This window comes from Denticeps clupeoides, chromosome 4, assembly GCF_900700375.1.
Source record: "Denticeps clupeoides chromosome 4, fDenClu1.1, whole genome shotgun sequence".
NCBI lineage: Eukaryota > Metazoa > Chordata > Actinopteri > Clupeiformes > Denticipitidae > Denticeps > Denticeps clupeoides.
Genome location: NC_041710.1, coordinates 35223042 through 35242327, shown reverse-complemented (window position 1 = coordinate 35242327; position 19286 = coordinate 35223042). Strand labels below are relative to the sequence as shown.

General features: G+C 44.0%; 2 protein-coding genes across 2 annotated transcripts; one reads left to right on the top strand and one right to left on the bottom strand.

The window, feature by feature from the left end:
• Window positions 1-72: 72 nt before the first annotated feature.
• On the bottom strand, window positions 73-4412 carry etfb (electron transfer flavoprotein subunit beta). The gene is made up of 7 exons (XM_028975544.1): window positions 4260-4412; window positions 3628-3786; window positions 2942-3100; window positions 2133-2195; window positions 1618-1776; window positions 1308-1503; window positions 73-413 (listed from the first exon to the last, which is right to left on the bottom strand). Exons 1-6 carry the CDS (start codon window positions 4311-4313, stop codon window positions 1333-1335), a joined length of 765 nt encoding a protein of 254 aa, XP_028831377.1. The 5' UTR covers window positions 4314-4412; the 3' UTR covers window positions 73-413; window positions 1308-1332.
• Window positions 4413-5090: 678 nt separating this feature from the next.
• Window positions 5091-17361, top strand: LOC114787724 (upstream stimulatory factor 2-like). Its single transcript, XM_028975543.1, has 10 exons — window positions 5091-5469; window positions 5554-5594; window positions 5663-5754; window positions 6853-6960; window positions 7485-7626; window positions 8450-8537; window positions 10644-10702; window positions 10922-11016; window positions 11157-11285; window positions 15336-17361. The coding sequence occupies exons 1-10, from the start codon at window positions 5447-5449 to the stop codon at window positions 15423-15425; spliced, it is 867 nt and encodes a 288-aa protein (XP_028831376.1). The 5' UTR covers window positions 5091-5446; the 3' UTR covers window positions 15426-17361.
• Window positions 17362-19286: the final 1925 nt, after the last annotated feature.

Sequence of the window (19286 nt, the reverse complement as noted above, 5' to 3'; positions counted from 1 at the left end):
CAGAGGGTCTGCATCAAACTTAAATCCTGAATAAAAGCCCAAAAAGGAACACACAGTAAACATGCTTTTGGATTGAGATATGAAAAAAAGTCCAGTTTTATTGATACAATCAGACATCAGGCAGCTTCCATCAGACTCCATGCAGCTGGTCTGCTCCGAGAAACGGGTACATTTCACACCACGCAACCACGTACCTCTTAAAACAAGTCAGGAATGAGGTATGATCCATGTGCATTGATGGTGCCAAATACACATATAGAAATTACACACACGCCACTTAGAATGTGGTGTAAAATGTACCCATTCCATTAAAAAAGAAAGAGGCAGTCTTGTGAGGGACGGATTCCCTCCCAGCACCATCCACATCTGATGTTGAAGAACATGGAGGTGATGTTGCTGCGGGAACCATTACCCTGAGATGAACGAAAAGAGTAAAGATCAGTCCAACAAACCATGAAAACAATTGAAACTGGATTTATTTCACTATAATATTAAATATACAGCACCAGTCAAAAGTCTGGACGCCCTACTCTGTAGTAGTTCTAGAGATTACGTTGGAGCCATGTTGAAGTTGCCTCTTTTTACATTCATGAGTGAGACGCAAATCTTCAAAATGTGTTATTTCATAATACTCAGTTTAAGTCTATAAATGTTAAAAACATATATGAAAGACCTATAAATGAGTAGCATCGAAACCTTTCACTGTTAAATGTACCTGGAGTAAATGTTTAGGGCTGGGCCACAAAATATAGCCTCAAAATTAACCCCAATATTACAGCCTGACAACCCACTAAAAATTCTGATAATGATAGTTATGATATGTGGATGATAGCTGAAAAATGAGGTGCAGCAGCTGAGACATCACGCAGAAGGTAAAGGTTCATGCAGAAAATTCTCTATATGCTGCATTCACGTGCATTTGAGTGTCTCCTCGGAGTGATGCTGCTCAAATAAATAAGGGCGGCGTAACACGTGCCAGAGTTGTTCTCAGGGTTCTCATGTACACTTGGATTCTGGCGTAAAATGAACCGCTACATACAGGTTCATCATTCACCAAAACATGATGTGAACAATGTAAAAGACAGACTGTGCACTTACACCCTTTTCTGTTGGTGTTCGACACATTTAAGCAATATCTGTAGTTGTAACGGTCACAGGTACAATGCTTGTATTGTGATATTATCGTGGACCATGCATCGTATCATATGGTGAGAATCTTCCTTACATGGTACTCAACTTTAAACATTACATATGAGGCATGAAACCAGTATCAGTGTGTGTGTGTGTGTGTGTTTGCAGTGTCTCACCCCTCTTTGAGGTCAAACACCTCCTCTATATCCTCCCTGCATCCTTCAGCTTGGACACCAGGTCCTCCACTGTCTCCACCTTCACCCCAGCCTGCCTTTGTGCAGGCTCCTCTACCCGTAGCACCTCCAGCTTGGATGTCAGATCAATGCCAAGGTCCTGTGGCTTCACACTGGTGATCTTCTTCTTCTTGGCTTTCTGGGATTGGGAGAAAGAATTAAATATAAGATTTACTATTATACATTAAATCCTCGTGTGTGAGGCCAAGACAAGCAATGAGATGAGGAGAGGACAGAAGGCAGAAAACCGTACCATAATATTAGGCAGTGTAGCATATCTGGGTGTGTTCAGCCGCAGGTCAGCAGTCACCACGGCCGGCAGGCTGACTTTAATAGTCTCCAAACCACCATCAATCTCTCGGACCACCTTCACCTTCTTATCTTCAAGCGTCAACTCTGAGGCGAATGTTCCCTGGAAGAGGGGGGACCGTCTCATAAACAGGACGAACACAACAAATGACATGTTGTATATTAACTGGTGCAGAATACAAACTACATTACTAGATGGCCTTCATTTCCTGTGTGATGACTGCCCTCTGCTGGTCATGCAGTGGAAGAGCACCACACGGACCATGAAGGGAACATTTTCAACTTGGTTCTGAGTAGTTCCTGTTCTTTCTGTAGAATGTGACCCCTGTATTACCACTACAAGGATACTTTACACCAGTTTATCTAGACTGTCGGTTATAGTGATGTTTGCCTATACAACATGCCAAGACTTGTCAAAAGTTTGGGGAAATAAGTAGAAAAAAAATTATAAAATCAAACCTGAGACCAGTCAAGCAAAGCAGCAGTCATCTGGCCTGTCTGATTACAGTCATCATCAATGGCCTGTCAACACACACACACACACGATTATACGTACCTGTGAGTGAGACAGGAATTACACAAGAGATACTGTGCACGGAGCTGCTGGGCATGAGCCAGAAACAAACTGTTATTAATCAGCCAGTCGTGGGACATCTGCATAATCCCACAGTTTTTTAAGGTCTAGCTGCCCAAAGTCCAGAGAAGACGACAGCATGAGGAAGTATACTTGAAGGACCGGATACTCAAGGATGAATGGGAAGACAAAAAAACTAAAATATTATACCTCTACTATTACACTCATCACCTCTTATTTCTATTGGCTGCAAGAACTTCAAACTTTACAAAGTAATGCTAACTTTTTAGTTTTTTTATTAATTCTATCGGCTTTGTACACTGGTACAAGCAGCCTTGCTTCAGTCTTTGGGTTATAGTTCCATTCCTCATCCACTGGCCTTGCTTTCTCTAGCACAGGTTCTTCCATCCTCACAATACGGCTCCATGTGGCTTTGGAAAATAAATGAAAATTTAAGTGTATTTTTTGTCTGTAGTTAGAAATTTGAAGATTATGGTGATCTAGTAACATTAAACTGCAACGTGCTTAACTTTCGTTCTGTTGAAATGCAGAAATGCTGTCGATGTGTATCTGCCTGCCACCCTGCTTGGCCACGCCCACCAGAGCTGTTCATCATTTTGTTAAATTAGAGTCGGACGCGTCTTGTGGTCAGTAAACTGTTGTTTGCAATATTTAGAACCATAATTACATCTACCTGTTTCCCAAGGATGACTAGTTGGACGTCTTCTTTCTTTGCAAGCGCTGCCAAGATCTTGGAAACCTGAAGCGGACCAAGAGCATCGTAGTCTTTCCCAGTAATGTCCACATGGATCCCCCGGTCTGCTCCCATGGCCAGGGCAGTACGGATGGTCTCCTGTATCCAGGAAAACACACAGTACCATGATGGTTCTGCCACCGGTTCTCAACTTTAAAGTCGATGGACCTCCTAAAACAGATTCTCCCAAAATACCTACAAAACGAACCCTACTGACAAGATCTTCCACATGAACAGTGTGTGAGCAGAGCCAGTAACACAAATAAACCAGCATCCAGTAATCATCTGACCCAGGACAGGTGCTGATCCAGGCGGAACCGAAAGGGACCTGAAGTGGCTTTTGGATGAAATTTCCTGAATATTTCCAAGCAAATATGACTAAATTAGTCAACTAGCAGGTAAGGAAGGTTTAATCCCAATCCGCCAAGGTGCCACCGAGCACAGCTTCCACTGCTCACTAATGGTGATTGTTAAATACACACACACACACACACACACACACACACACACACACACCCCTGCTGATTTCTGCTTAGTGTGGTTTGAGGGGACAGTAAGAGTCATAAAGAGTAAAACAAACGGCAAAAAGCTGTGTGCGTAACAAGAGGAAGCAGATGCCCCCTCACCTGAACTTGCTGGGGGCCGCAGCTGACCGCCACCACCTCCTTGATCAGCTTCTTCTCTTTAAGTTTCACTGCTTCCTCCACAGCAATCTCACAAAACGGATTCATGGAATGCTTCACACCATCAGTGACCACACCCATGTTGTCCGGCTTCACACGGATCTACAACAGAAATAAACAGTTTATGATGCATTTTAATACTCTGAACCATGGCAGACTGGGGAGTTCATTTAACAGAATTACTGATAATTACATAATTAAGGGACAAAAATCCAGGCACTGGGGACACTGTGACCGGTCACGAGCCCGTCTAAATCAGGACCGGCTGATCCGGAAACTTCTCTAATATTTTAAACAAATAATAGCTCGTATACATCAACCAAATATTGCAAATGTGTCAATTAAAAAATATAGAATATAAAATCTCATAGAACCCCACACCCCACAAAAGACAATAAATTATTATTATTCCAGCCGCAATGGAAGCAATGGCGTATTGTGGAGATGGAACATTTGCAGGCGAGGATGACCTTGGTCCGCAGTATAGGAGAGACGGACGCCACCAGCAGTGACACTGAAGCTGGTGGCGCAGGGTGACAAGTCACCGAGCATTTTGGTGAAGGAGGCGACAGTACCTTGACTGCATAGTCAATGACGCGCTTAACGCCGACAAGGACCCGGGCAGACATGGCAGCGGAGTCCCTTCCGACCAGCAGCGGAGACGGTCTGTCTCCTCCAGACCGTGGAGCACCAGCGATGGCAGGCCAACACGTCACACAAAGGCGGGGCTACATGGGTGCCCCCCATTTTTACAGCCAATAGACAATAAGAATGAAGACCATTTGTCAATCAAAGCTCAGCCTTAGCCAATCAACAGAAGCTATGGTGCGCATTGCTTTTTCTTTCGGGCAGAAACGTGATAGATCGAATGAGTTCCGGAACCTGTAAGTAGGTGAGAGGTCAGCGGACGTTAAGGGGCGCGAAACGTTTAGAAATGATCACTGAGCACAATTCAACTGTGAAGCTACAGGAAAACAGTACAATGGAACTCAAAGGAACACTCTGGGAGACTAATTATATAGCAATTATGAATATTGCATTGAAAGGTGAATAAAAACTAATGGTGAATAGAAAAAATATCAGTTTCCTTTGACCCCTTATAATGAAAACAGTGTGTAATAATGTTTGTAATGATCTGAATTGAATATTCCTAATTACACAGAAAGCAACGAGTGTATGTGTTGGTGTGAGAAGCAGTAAAGTGCTGTGAAAGACAGCAGAAATGTAAATCTGAGTTACTCAGCTAATTCTTAGACTTTAACAAACGTTTGCAATGCAGATTGACCACGTTTTAATAGCATGCACAACTTCAGCAGCAGCTACATATTTATAAATGGCAGAATGGTGGAATTAGAGAAGCTCGTCGTCAGCAGAGTTTACGCTAAAACCTGGACTGGATCATCAGACCAACTCCCCAGTTCATCTGGAAGACGACGCACACATCAGTTCTTTTAAAAGCAGAAATCTGAGCGATCGTAATATCTAAAGATGCACGATCGCTCGGGTTTATTAATGTGCACCGCTGCATTCAGCTGAATATGATCGGATATATTCCGCGTTTTCCTACCGACCCAGTAAAAGCCGGCGGATGGATATGATCCGGGAGTGAAGCGCGATGGCGGCGGAGTATTAGTATATTAATGGTCGGTGGGGGAAAACGGTGAAATTTCCACGCTCACATGACCCGAGTGTTTGTCCCCGTGACCAGCGCGTCCATCTCCGTGTGCGAGTCGCCGGACGGCCCGGCGCAGATCCCCGCCTGATGGACGCGCCCGACCCGCCCAGGTAACGTGTTTGCGTGTATGAGGTGGAACTGTGAGAAGAAGCTGTTTGCTGTATGGAATGAAGCGCATCTTCATGTGTCTCCAGGCAGGACCAGCCCGAGAAGGAAGCTGTGCGGACCAGTGAAGGTACACGGTCTGGATTTTCATGTTGGAGGTTGTATGTAGTTAACTTGGAGTTTCTTGTCCGGACCCAGCTGAGGCCACCACCGGAGCCAGCGTGCAGCCACCAGCGTTCCCAGACCACGACCTCCAGTACCAGTTCCGCACGGAGAGCGGTGGGGGACAGGTACCCGCACAGCCAACTTAACAGCGTGAGGGGTCATGTGATCCTGGGCCCTTGCTGGGATTGGCACGGAGCCTGTGTCACATGTCATTCAGGAGGGCAGTCACGTGATATGTGGAGTAAATGGGCGGGGCGATTATTAATTGAAGTGCAGTCAGCAGTTGATGGTGCAGAAATACAACTCTGTTTACTTCTGTATTACACAACTATGTCTTTCTCTGGTGTGACGTGTGCCCTGCTCCATACGGGATTTGTTACCTTCACGCAGTGGGGGGGTCCAGCGGGTAAGGAAACGGACCCGTAATCGCTGGGTTGCCGGTTCAAATCCCAACCCGCTAAGGTGCCACTGAGGTCCCCTTGATCAAGGTAGCAAATCCGTCCCCACACATGGCTGCCCACTGCTCATTAAGGGTCATTAAGGGTTAAAATAGGACCTGTTTCAGTGACACTCACTTCACTTTACTTATTTCCCATATTGCTAGTAATCATTTCCATAACCAGCACTGCTTAGCAATGCTGGTTTTTCGATGCTGGTTGAGATCGACATGGTGTGATGATGGCGCCTGTAAAAAAGAAATGGCTGTTGCTGGGCTGGTGTTGACTACTGCATCGCCCCGTCATTTGAAGAGATATATTCAAAGTGTTAAAGCTCTTCAGGGTTTCTTTTAATAAAACAGACGACCTAAGATAAATACTCAAACTGTACTCGCACAGTTAGTTCTTCCATGTCCTGACAAAATCATTACTCTGATGCATATCATCTCATCCGGTGTCTGGTTCCATCACATGACCAGTTCCCAGCTGAGTGACATCGCATAGGAGCCATCAGCACCATCACGGTCACGCACACTGGGTCCTTGCACTCCAGGTCTGAACAGTTGTAGATGAGAAGAGTTCTTGTTGTGATTTGATTTTTTCATCATGCATGTGGTGCATTTCTGTTCTGTTGCAATTTTCTGTTTAGAGAATCCAAAAAAGTGGGGTGTCCCCACATGTCCACTTGTTTACAAAGAGCTTGGTGATGTAATATATGATATTTAGTTTAATGTTGTCCAAGATCACACAAGAAGACCTGATTTTACTTTCTTGTCTCATTCTTAGGTGACATACCGTGTTGTTCAGGTGACCGATCCGCCGCTGGAAGGAGCGGGTGAGGGGGGCGGGCCAGTGAGCGTGGTCTCGACGGCAGCGTTTGCTGGAACTCCGCAGGTGGAGAACCGTTTCTTCCTGTTGTTGCCGTAGTAACACAGGATGATAGCTAACTGTTAAAATAATGGCGCTGACTTCTACACCGGTGTCACCCGGTTTTTGAGAAATGTCCTGTAGCTAAAGCATGTCTGACCTTCTGCCATTGATGAGTGGGCATGGATTATATTATAAATAATTACTTTCTACAGTGCTTACTAAATTCCTCAGACAATCTGTTCTGCTGTAATCACATAATCTGCTGTAAATGAAAGTGAAGCGATTGTCATTGTGAAACACTGCAGCACAGCACCCGGTGACACAACGAAATGTGTCCTCTGCATTTAACCATCACCCTTGGTGAGCAGTGGGCAGCCATGACAGGCCCCCGGGGGGCAGTGTGTGGGGACAGTGCTTACAGGGTGATTACAGGGCTGCTTTCATGCATTTAACCATGAAAGCGGTTAAATGCATGGCACCAGACGCCATTTTTCATTCGACCAGGACTCTGGTGGCTGAGAGAGACCACTTGATCCTCTCTTTTACAGACCGTCATCCAGAACCCGTTCAGTAATGGAGGCAGTCCAGCAGCAGAGACGGTTGGAGGCGAGACGCGCTTTGCATATTTCCCAGCAGCCACTGTGAGCGAGGGCACTGCCACGGCTGACCCCTCGCTGGCGCAGGCCACAGGTAGGTGACCGCTAGTGATTACAGAGAGCTTCCACCATCACCAGCTACGTTCATGGCGGTCAGGCGTGCGTAGCCTCTGATCAGGAGGTTTAATGTGTAGGCATCTCATTATCTGCTCTTTTTTTGATCCATGTTCTGTAGAACCCAGAGAAGAAGTCATCAAAGCAATTACAGAGCCTGCCTGGAACTTGTCACAGTGGCTTGTGGTGACAGAGCAAGGGCTTAACCTTCCTTACTTAGTACGAGTACGTAGCCAGATGTTAAAGTGGTTTCAAGGTCTAGTTAGTAATTAGGTGAGATTTATGCTGGGTCACAGAATAAAAATGTGCATCATTTCATGCCATGTGCCATTGTTTCTTTAGTAGTGTCGCGATATTAAGCAACATGGAGAATCTGCACGTGATGTCTCTATAGAGACACATTTTGGTATGGATCGGTTTCTGTGTTATTAAATGATACACAACACTGGTTATGAACGGGGGACCAGGGTGGTCTTCCCCAGAGCAGATTTAACTCTTGCTGAAAGTTTTACAAGTCCTTTTTTTTGAAGTGGGAGTTCTGTTTCATCAAGGTGTCTTAAATGAATCCCCACTCCATGGTTGGTCTAACATAATATGAATAATCTTCACACTTGTTATTTAAGAGGATGAAAACAATTACGAGAGCAAGGCATAATAACATAATTCTTTCATGATAACCTGAATAATAAATCATAATCTCATTTCTATCATTATTGTGGTTTTACCCAGGATATGAGATTTGGCGCATTACTCTCTCTCTCTCTCTCTCTCTCCCCATTACTCTCACCTAATTTTCCTCTCAGGTCAGTTCTATGTCATGATGACCCCACCCGATGTCATGCAGTCTGGGACCCCACGTACCATTGCACCACGTACGCACCCATATACTGCGTGAGTACGACCTCTGACCCTAGTCTGAAGGCTTCATCCATTACAGGTAGCTGAGGAGAAATGCGCTGTGATCTTCAGGATCTTTCACGTGTTCCAGTCAGTACTGTTAACTGACTGTTGGCTGAAGAAGAGGAGGAGGAAGGGTAGGACCATAGAAGTGAGGGTGCTAAAGGGAGAGAGCTGCTGAAATGAAGTAAGGTCAATATAACGTGTGTGCAGCAGGCCGGGTTTCAACTTTACATGACATTTTACATGACAGTAGTCGGACCACCAGATGGTCTTTGGTGGTCGTTTATGTTGGGGGTCACCAAGATGGATGCATTCGAGGAAGATTTAGGGTTGCATGTGTTGGTTTGCACACGTCCAGAGAGACAATGACTCTCTTGGCAGAAGGATTCTGAAGATTGAGCTACCAGGCAGGAGAAGAGGAAGACCTAGTAGGAGGTGTATGGATGTGGTGACAGGATATGGCGGGTAATGGCAGGAGAAGAGGAAGACCTAGTAGGAGGTGTATGGATGTGGTGACAGGATATGGCGGGTAATGGCTGGAGAAGAGGAAGACCTAGTAGGAGTAATTGGGAGTAATGGAGAGACGGTTGATCTGCTGTGGCGACCCTTAACGGGTGAAGCCGAAAGTAAAAGATGGGTGTTTCATAAAGCTCTGGATTTCTCTTCATCATTAACAGCCACACATCTAGGATACACACACCGTTTCACATTGACAATCACTTCACTTTCACTAATACCATTGTTTCACGAAAATACTTTAGGTTTATCAATATTTAATCAATGATTGACATGCTGGGTTTTTTTTTTCCTCTTGTATTAACACAATCTTAGATGCAAAATTTACTAGTGCAAAAGCAGGCCCAGAATGTAAGAGCATCCAGACAGGATGGTTGGCCCCAATGGAATTATTAGCCGTGCTGCATGTTTAATGCATGTTATGTTGGGCAAGGTTTTGCACTCATTAAAGGGTGCAGTAAGTATGGTTAAGCCTTGGCTAATCTGTGTGTGGTTTTGTATTGATTTATTTAGTCTTTTCATGTATTTTACTGAGCTGCAGCGGCTTTGCATGGCTTGGTTGTGCTTTTTGTGTTTTTCATATTGCATATTTTGGGATCTACATAAAAATGCTGTTTTGTGACTGTTTGGTTGCTTGGAGATTTAAATGGAATTAACAAAATGTAATGACCGTGATTCTCCTTGAAATGAATGTTGATGAATGTAAAAGTTGCCGACCTGGACGTGAGTAACCTGGAGCTCATCAGCATGCGTGAAGCGCCGTGGACTCCTGTTAGCTGTGGCCCTGCAGGAATGGAAGTGCATGTACGCTCTGTGGTTAGGAAGTGTAAATTGAACAGATGGATGCACACCTGTCTTGTCTGCATTCATTTCCTGGCGCGGTCTGAGTACTGGTGGCTACCTTGTCGGTGATGGGTTAGCTTTGCTCTGTCTCCAGCTTGATAGAACCCTGATTGGCTGATTTTTTTCCAAGGCCAGAGTCCCTGTCCTCAAAACGTAATTAAAATGGGAAAGATGACATGAGACCTTCTCTTACTGCCATTACATCCTATCTGTCTGTCTCTCTCTTTCTCTCTCACACACACACACACACTGTCCGTGCTCCTGTCTGTCTTTTGAAGGTTGTCAACATTGTGTCTCACATATTCGTCTCTTTATCTTCGGTCACTATGTCTAAGATAGCATCTGTTTCTCTGTGTCATGGCTTATAACATCATGACCTCGGCCCAGATGCCCATAGGGCCTCAGACTTCACTCTGCCCATCCAGCCTATCACACACACACACACACACACACACACACACACACACACACACACACACAGCTGTCCCAATGTCTGGTTGCTGTGATGTGCTGGATCATTGTGACTGTCATGAAGGAAAATCTCGAGTACACCCCCAGAGTGGTGCAGTAATGGGGCAGTATGGGAGTTCAGATGGATCAAACAGAAGCGCAGCCAGTGTGATATGAAGGGAAATGTCTGGTGTTTGTAGCTGCAGCACTTCCTCTTATCTTTTTGAAGGGTACAGCGTTGTTAAATGTCTCCTTTTTTTATTTTTTCCTCTCTCTATCTCTGCGCAGAAAAATTGACGGGTCCCGAACTCCCAGAGACGAGAGGAGAAGAGCACAGCATAATGAAGGTAAAAATCCTGCTATTGCTATTGGCTTGTTTGTAAGACGGGAACAGAATGTTCTGCCAGCCACCACTGGATGGCGCTGTGGACCCAGTCTCTTGTACTGGCACAGAGCGAGGAATCTGAGCCAGGAACGAAAATGCTGTTAGGATGCTGAGACACAGAGCCATTCAGGGAACAGATTTCTGACTTATGTCCCGTTTCGGTCTGTTTGCTTGTCTACAGTAGAGAGAAGGCGGAGGGACAAGATCAACACCTGGATCGTCACACTGTCCAAGATCATCCCAGACTGCGACATGGACAGCAGCAAGACCGGAGCGGTGAGATCAGTTTGATCAGATGGTTGGACCAGCGGGGGCAGTGTCTGTGTATTGGTGTGAATGTCCTCACAAGGCTGGAGGTAGTAGTAAAGCTTGGTGGCTGGGAAGGTGTGTGTGACCTCCTCTCTCCGCCCGTTCAGAGTAAAGGCGGGATCCTGTCCAAGGCGTGTGACTACATCCGAGAGCTGAGGCAGAGTAACCAGCGGCTCCAGGAGAGTTTTAAGGAGGTGGAGGGTGTGCAGGTTGCCAACGAGCTGCTCCGACAACAGGTACTGCGTCCACTTTACCACACGGTCCCTACTCGGTCACTACACTGCAGCCTTTCTGCTTTGTAACAGTATAATAGTAACATTAATAAATGCTTTTTATTAAGGATCTAGAACAAGCTGCTCCGACCACAGGTACCGCATCCACGTTACTACACGGTCCCTACTCGGTCACTACACTGCAGCCTTTCTGCTTTGTAACAGTATAATAGTAACGTTAATAAATGCTTTTTATTAAGGATCTAGAACGAGCTGCTCCGACCACAGGGTCTGCGTCCACGTTACTACATGGTCCCTACTCGGTCACTACACTGCAGACTATCTGCTATGTAACAGTATTATAGTAACGTTAATAAATGCTCTTTATTAAGGATCTGGAACAAGCTGCTCCGACAACAGGGTCTGCGTCCACTTTACCACACGGTCCCTACTCAGTCACTACACTGCAGCCTTTCTGCTTTGTAACAGTATAATAGTAACATTAATAAATGCTTTTTATTAAGGATCTAGAACAAGCTGCTCCGACCACAGGTACCCGCATCCACGTTACTACACGGTCCCTACTCGGTCACTACACTGCAGCCTTTCTGCTTTGTAACAGTATAATAGTAACGTTAATAAATGCTTTTATTAAGGATCTGGAACAAGCTGCTCCGACAACAGGTACTGCGTCCACGTTACTACATGGTCCCTACTCGGTCACTACACTGCAGCCTTTCTGCTTTGTAACAGTATAATAGTAAGGTTAATAAATGCTTTTTATTAAGGATCTGGAACAAGCTGCTCCGACAACAGGGTCTGCGTCCACTTTACCACACGGTCCCCTACTCAGTCACTACACTGCAGCCTTTCTGCTTTGTAACAGTATAATAGTAACGTTAATAAATGCTTTTTATTAAGGATCTGGAACAAGCTGCTCCGACAACAGGTACTGCGTCCACGTACTACACGGTCCCTACTCGGTCTCTACACTGCAGCCTTTCTGCTTTGTAACAGTATAATAGTAACGTTAATAAATGCTTTTTATTAAGGATCTAGAACGAGCTGCTCTGACAGCAGGTACCGCGTCCACGTTACTACACGGTCCCTACTCGGTCACTACACTGCAGACTATCTGCTATGTAACAGTATAATAGTAACGTTAATAAATGCTTTTTATTAAGGATCTAGAACGAGCTGCTCTGACAGCAGGTACTGCGTCCACGTTACTACATGGTCCCTACTCAGTCACTACACTGCAGACTATCTGCTTTGTAACAGTATTATAGTAACGTTAATAAATGCTTTTTATTAAGGATCTAGAACGAGCTGCTCTGACAGCAGGTACTGCGTCCACGTTACTACATGGTCCCTACTCGGTCACTACACTGCAGACTATCTGCTTTGTAACAGTATTATAGTAACGTTAATAAATGCTTTTTATTAAGGATGTAGAACGAGCTGCTCTGACAGCAGGTACTGCGTCCACGTTACTACATGGTCCCTACTCGGTCACTACACTGCAGACTATCTGCTTTGTAACAATATAATAGTAACATTAATAAATGCTTTTTATTCATGATCTGGAACAAGCTGCTCCGACCACAGGTACCGCATCCACGTTACTACATGGTCCCTACTCGGTCACTACACTGCAGACTATCTGCTTTGTAACAATATAATAGTAACGTTAATAAATGCTTTTTATTAATGATCTGGAAAAAGCTGCTCCGACCACAGGTACCGCATCCACGTTACTACATGGTCCCTACTCGGTCACTACACTGCAGACTATCTGCTTTGTAACAGTGTAATAGTAACGTTAATAAATGCTTTTTATTAATGATCTGGAACAAGTTGCTCCGACCACAGGTACCGCATCCACGTTACTACACAGTCCCTACTCGGTCACTACACTGCAGACTATCTGCTTTGTAACAATATAATAATAACGTTAATAAATGCTTTTTATTAACAATCTGTAACGAGCTGCTCTGACAGCAGGTACTGCGTCCACATTACTACATGATCCCTACTCGGTCACTACACTGCAGACTATCTGCTTTGTAACAATATAATAGTAACGTTAATAAATGCTTTTTATTAAGGATCTAGAACGAGCTGCTCTGACAGCAGGTACTGCGTCCACGTTACTACATGGTCCCTACTCGGTCACTACACTGCAGACTATCTGCTTTGTAACAATATAATAGTAACATTAATAAATGCTTTTTATTCATGATCTGGAACAAGCTGCTCCGACCACAGGTACCGCATCCACGTTACTACATGGTCCCTACTCGGTCACTACACTGCAGACTATCTGCTTTGTAACAATATAATAGTAACGTTAATAAATGCTTTTTATTAATGATCTGGAAAAAGCTGCTCCGACCACAGGTACCGCATCCACGTTACTACATGGTCCCTACTCGGTCACTACACTGCAGACTATCTGCTTTGTAACAGTGTAATAGTAACGTTAATAAATGCTTTTTATTAATGATCTGGAACAAGTTGCTCCGACCACAGGTACCGCATCCACGTTACTACACAGTCCCTACTCGGTCACTACACTGCAGACTATCTGCTTTGTAACAATATAATAATAACGTTAATAATGCTTTTTATTAACAATCTGTAACGAGCTGCTCTGACAGCAGGTACTGCGTCCACATTACTACATGATCCCTACTCGGTCACTACACTGCAGACTATCTGCTTTGTAACAATATAATAGTAACGTTAATAAATGCTTTTTATTAAGGATCTAGAACGAGCTGCTCTGACAGCAGGTACCGCGTCCACGTTACTACACGGTCCCTACTCGGTCACTACACTGCAGCCTTATGGGCAGTTTTTCTGCTTTGTTACATAAATAAATGCTTTTCGCTGCAAGTCTCATTTACTCTTAGTTCATATGTCCTGTACAAATTTTGACATCATAAATCCTGTCCTTCGTTGAACCTGCGGCTCTCTGAGGAAGACTAACCCAGTTCATGTTTCCATGCTGAAACCGCAAGGCGTCTCTCTCTCTCTCTCTCTCTATGGGAAATTGACATAATCCAGCGTTTTTTATTCTATGATAATGGCACTTTTGTAGCCTTTTATGGCTCGATTTCACAGCGTGTTACTGTGTTCCTCCGACTGAAATGTTAATTGTGCATCTGTTCGCCACGGAGGATCTCATAGCGTGCAGGAACGTGAAAAGCCAGACGTGGGCGCTGTCCTTCAGTGATGGAGGTATGAGGAATGGATGGCGGCACCCAGTAATTTATTTAACCGCCGGACCAGGCTGCTGCGTGGAGGGAGAGAGCCGCAGGCAGGAGCTTCAATTCCGTAACCGAACCCCTCGGTGGCGCTCAAGTGGCGCGCCGGCTACACAGATCTCTGGCTAATCGATATTGCCAAGCACTGAATATAGATATAGCGCAGCACAAAAGGAGGCATCACGTGGTTCTTCTGGATTTTTTTTCTTCCACTTTGACCCATATCCTGAATAATTCCAATTCTTGAGATGTCCAAAGAGGAACTTCAGGACCATGAGATAAAGAGAAAAGTATTTTAATAAGCTTTCTCCAAACATTTGACTGGGTAATTTGACATTCAATCTTGGGGTGTAATCCCACCCTGTGATCCCACCCTTTGTCCATTCCAAAATGGAGGCTGATGTAAATGCACCTCCATTTCAGGGGTCAGGAAAAGGTCACAACACGTTCATGCGTGGCAAGAGCCATAAAACTGGAGCCGTGCTCCTCATGTGCATGTGGTTGAGAATGTAAAATTTGGATTTTGTGCACATGATGTGACAATATGCGGTCAAATGATGAACACATGACCATGCTGCAGCAGGTCGGTGTGTTTTCTACCGAGATCTAAATGCACTAATGAATCAGTGGACTAAATTCAGATGATCAGGCCCACAGCACACACGGCGTTGCTCATTAATTCTCATTATCATGCAGAATTATGTGGCTTTTATCTGAAAAATGAACAGTGCTTCAGTAAATCTGCTGTTTAAAAGAATCGCTAAATGCATTGAAATGAATTGGCTGCTTGTGGTCTGTGTTGCAGGTCGAGGAGCTGAAGAGCGAGAACGGCCTACTGCGAGCGCAGCTTCAGCAGCACGGCATTGAGGGCGTCTCCGAGACAACGGCGCCGTGATGGTCCGGGTTCTCTGTCAGAGATGGTGGGACTGTCAGTGTGGCTGAACTGGACTGCTTTTTCAGCCTGTGAGGGCTATCCCTCTCTCTCTCTCTCTCTCTCCCCGGTTTCTTTCCTTCTCTGGTGGAAGAGACCACGCCCACTGCAGCTGCTGCATCACCTGATCCCCGCTGCTGGGATATTTATTTTTCCCATTGTCTGGCCCATTGTACTTTGATTCTAGTTCTGCTTATCATCATGACTCTCTGGTAATATCATTTCTTTATTAACATTTAATAACATTTAATAATTATTATTTAATCAATCTTTGAGAACAGCAAGACCTAAAAAAGATGTTGCCTGCCAAGATGGAGAAGAATTTGAACCGAAAACAGAGAAACATTTTACAGTTGGTAGGGCTGCAGGAAGATGGTTTTCTGCACATATTTTGATATTTAAATACTTTGTTTGTTATAAAACAATGTGGTTCTAGACGGTCTTGATAAATTTGCATTTCCCTTTAGTGCCTCGGATATTTGGCATGTTTCAGAAATGAATGCAGCAGACAGGAAAGGACGAGCAGATGAATGGACTACCCTCCCAACCCAGAAGATGAACGTTAGTGATGGTGTTCTCAGCAAAGTTTTAATAGGGCGCAGTGTTCCTCTTCTCTCTCTGTGCACCGGACAGCATCTGTGGCTGTCACAAACATGATCCCTGCCACGTCAGCCATTCTGTGAACAGTCCCCATGTGCCACATCCATTGCCCTACTGGGTTCATGCAGGTAATAGGAAAACCAGTTCACTGATTATATGCTGCAATATGTAAAAGATGTATGAAGATGTGTGTTATCTCTGGGGGTGTGGTCTGAATGAACATTTAATCAGGCTAGATGCTGGTCTGATTTTCTCATTAGGCAAACAGTGCTTATCAAAAGTGGATTAGATCCGGAGTGATTTAGATCAAGACTTTCACTAACAGACTGAAAAGTACACCGAAGCATAAACTCAAACCACTCATTTAATGTCATTCCTTCTGTTCAGAGACAAGTTTGCGCAGAAAAGAAGCATTGCTATAATTTCAGAATATGTCCTGAAATCAAAATTGATGCTTAAAACCAGTTTTAATGGTATTTTTAAACTTCTTTTAAATTCTGTGAATTTTAGAATTTGCTTCCCTACTAGACTGCTGAGTAGAGTTTCCATGAAAGAAGTGGAGAACCACGTACTAAATGAAGAGTTTTAGGGGTTTGTTTCATCTATTAAGATATGTGTGTGGGTGTGTGTGTGTTCACGTCTCTATAAAATAGAGTTTTGAATGCAGCATTTTTTTTATTTCATTAAGCACGAGGCGTGGTGGCAGCTCCATTCGCCAGGAAGTGAAGTGGTGCTTGTGTCAGAAGACTAGTCACATGTCTACGAAGGCTTTTCTATACCTATGCTCCAAGCAATAATAATGCATTATGGCAGCAGTTCTGCTTCATCTGGTGCTGGTTTGGTGAGGCAGGGTTATTGATGCAACTGCATCGGTGTTGCTGGGTTTTGTTTTCTATGCACGAAAAATCATGACCAAGGAAGACCTGGAAAGATATGAAGTCACTTTTTCTGAAGGTGAAAAAAAATGTTTTCTATGATGATGATCTTTTGATATGTTCTGTATTTATTGCTTTGCAGAAGAAGGTGACCTTCAAACACAAAGTGGTTTGAGATTGCCTGAGCTGAGATTATAAAAGTAGTTTTCTAACACCTCATGCTTTTACGCTGTAATTCGTCTGTGGAAGCCTATTCACATAGCCATAGCCATAGCCATAGAACATGGAACATGGAACATGGAACATGGACCATGGAACATGGGCTTACTGTTTATTTTCTTCTCTTTAACTACATTAAAGATCTTGAGACCCTGATCATTCATGCTCTGTATGAGTAAAGTCCACATGCTGCGTCTTATAACAAGGTTAAATGGCTCTGCATGATTTTTACTTTACATGAACACTAAAAACTACCATTTTCATTAAATACTTTATTGAAGAAATTGGAAGTGCAAAAATTTGAAAATAAAATCTGTTAGGTTGTCCAAGCAGTAAAACGACTAATAAATCAAACGTTTTCCTGCTGCCATTGAAAACGTAATATTTGTAAGCTGGCAAAAATGCCGAGCGGTCCGTTGTGGCGAGAGGTGATAAAACCGGATCAGAACTTGTCCGGAATCCCGCTGTGACTGACCTTTTGGGGGCTGCTAATAGCCCAGATATTTCCCTGAACTGTTACTGGTTCTACGCTTGAATTTCTCACATAAACAAACGGCAAAATTGTCTCCTTCCTCATTGGAGGTCTAAAGTCCTCAGAAGATGCCATTGTCTGCCACCAGAGATCTGGAATAGTGCTGAGCTGGAAGTGTGTCATTTCTTTAAAATTGTGTTACTGTCTAGCCAGTATAACTCTAGTAAATGAAGAAGCTGCGCCTCCATGTCTGGGCTACTCCTTTATCAAGAAATCCATTCCAAGGATTCAGAGAGTCAGAAAAAATGCAGATTGTAATCTTGACGTAACTCAGACTCCATCCACCCTCAACCCCTCATTATATCCTGTTATATTTGGGGAACTTGTCTTGACACAAAGCAGATTAAAAGGAAATCGGAAAGTGAGCTCCCAAGGAACAAACAAGAAAGAAGAAGGAGATCATCATCTTTCTCTCCTCTCACTCTCTCTGTTCCACATATTTTATTACAGTCAACATCTGTCATATGGTTGCCAGTGCTGCTGATCCTTCTCAGCCCACCATGGCAATGCAGCTCTTTTACAGAACGACTACCCCTCCCTCACCTAACCAGAGACTTTTCCAGGCAGAGTTCCGTTTCCTCCCACACAAGATGCAAATACATGGTTCTGATAACTATGCAATAAAAAGCTATTGATTGTTCACTACTAGTGAGGTAAAGTGCATTGTTCTGAATCAATATAAAGCTGCGTTGGTTTTGGAATGCTGAAATTCATTATATATATATATATCTGTGAAATGATACCATATAAAAGTGTGCAATTTACAATGAAGGTAGAGAAGAGTCTTCCAGAACGCTGCAAAAAATTAAACAAAAATACTATTTGTTGTCAAGAAATACATGCAGATACTTATCATTAAATAAAATTCCCACTGTAGGGACACCAATACATTACTACCTCACTTCTGTTCATTGATGGGGCTCTTCTGTCCTGGCAAATATAGGGGGACCTCATGTTTTTTTTATATTCTAAATAGCATTATGCATTATGACCACCCTGCTAATATAGACTCCAGACTGGCAGCAAGCAGACAGTCCTGTAAGTTGTATTGTGGTGTGTCCATGTGACAGGAGACATGATCCTGCTAAAGAAAGTGCTGCTTCCAGGGAATACAGAAGGTCAGCATCAATGTTTGGGTGGTTTTAGGTGGTACGTGTCAGAATAATATCCACATGAATGCAGGACACAAGGTTCTCAGCAGAACCATCCACTGGCTGAACCTTCGCATCGTGCATTTTGGTCTTTAACAGGTAAATGACATGCTCCTGGTCAGCCATACGATGACAAGAATAGGGGATTCATTGAACCAGGACACCTTCATCCATTATTTTATAGATCTGATGCTCAGCTTTAGGCCTCTTTTGGTTTTAGATTTAATTATGTAATCACGTCATTCCAAGAAAGATAAATTGGATTCTATTAAACCTGATTACATCTGTCCATTTTTCTCAAAAAAAAAAAACGCATCCAAATGCACCTGCCGTGTTTGATGGTCTATGATGTGCCTGTCCCTGTCTCTCTGTTCCTCCGTCTCTGTTTTGGCCCAGTCAACAGCCGCCAGTCAGTCTCACAGTCAGGCGTCGGATTGTCCCGCGGTCT

What these genes read in the sequence shown, in the direction of transcription:
- etfb (XM_028975544.1), bottom strand. Translation starts at nt 4,313, where the DNA reads ATGTCTGCCCGGGTCCTTGTCGGCGTTAAGCGCGTCATTGACTATGCA. An exon ending in GCGGCCCCCAGCAAGTTCAG is followed by an intron (nt 3,101 to 3,627) that starts GTGAGGGGGCAT and finishes TCCTGGATACAG; the next exon opens with GAGACCATCCGTACTGCCCT. An exon ending in TAGTCATCCTTGGGAAACAG is followed by an intron (nt 2,196 to 2,941) that starts GTAGATGTAATT and finishes GTGTGTTGACAG; the next exon opens with GCCATTGATGATGACTGTAA.
- LOC114787724 (XM_028975543.1), top strand. Translation starts at nt 5,447, where the DNA reads ATGGACGCGCCCGACCCGCCCAG. An exon ending in AGCTGTGCGGACCAGTGAAG is followed by an intron (nt 5,595 to 5,662) that starts GTACACGGTCTG and finishes GTCCGGACCCAG; the next exon opens with CTGAGGCCACCACCGGAGCC. An exon ending in CGTTTGCTGGAACTCCGCAG is followed by an intron (nt 6,961 to 7,484) that starts GTGGAGAACCGT and finishes TCTCTTTTACAG; the next exon opens with ACCGTCATCCAGAACCCGTT.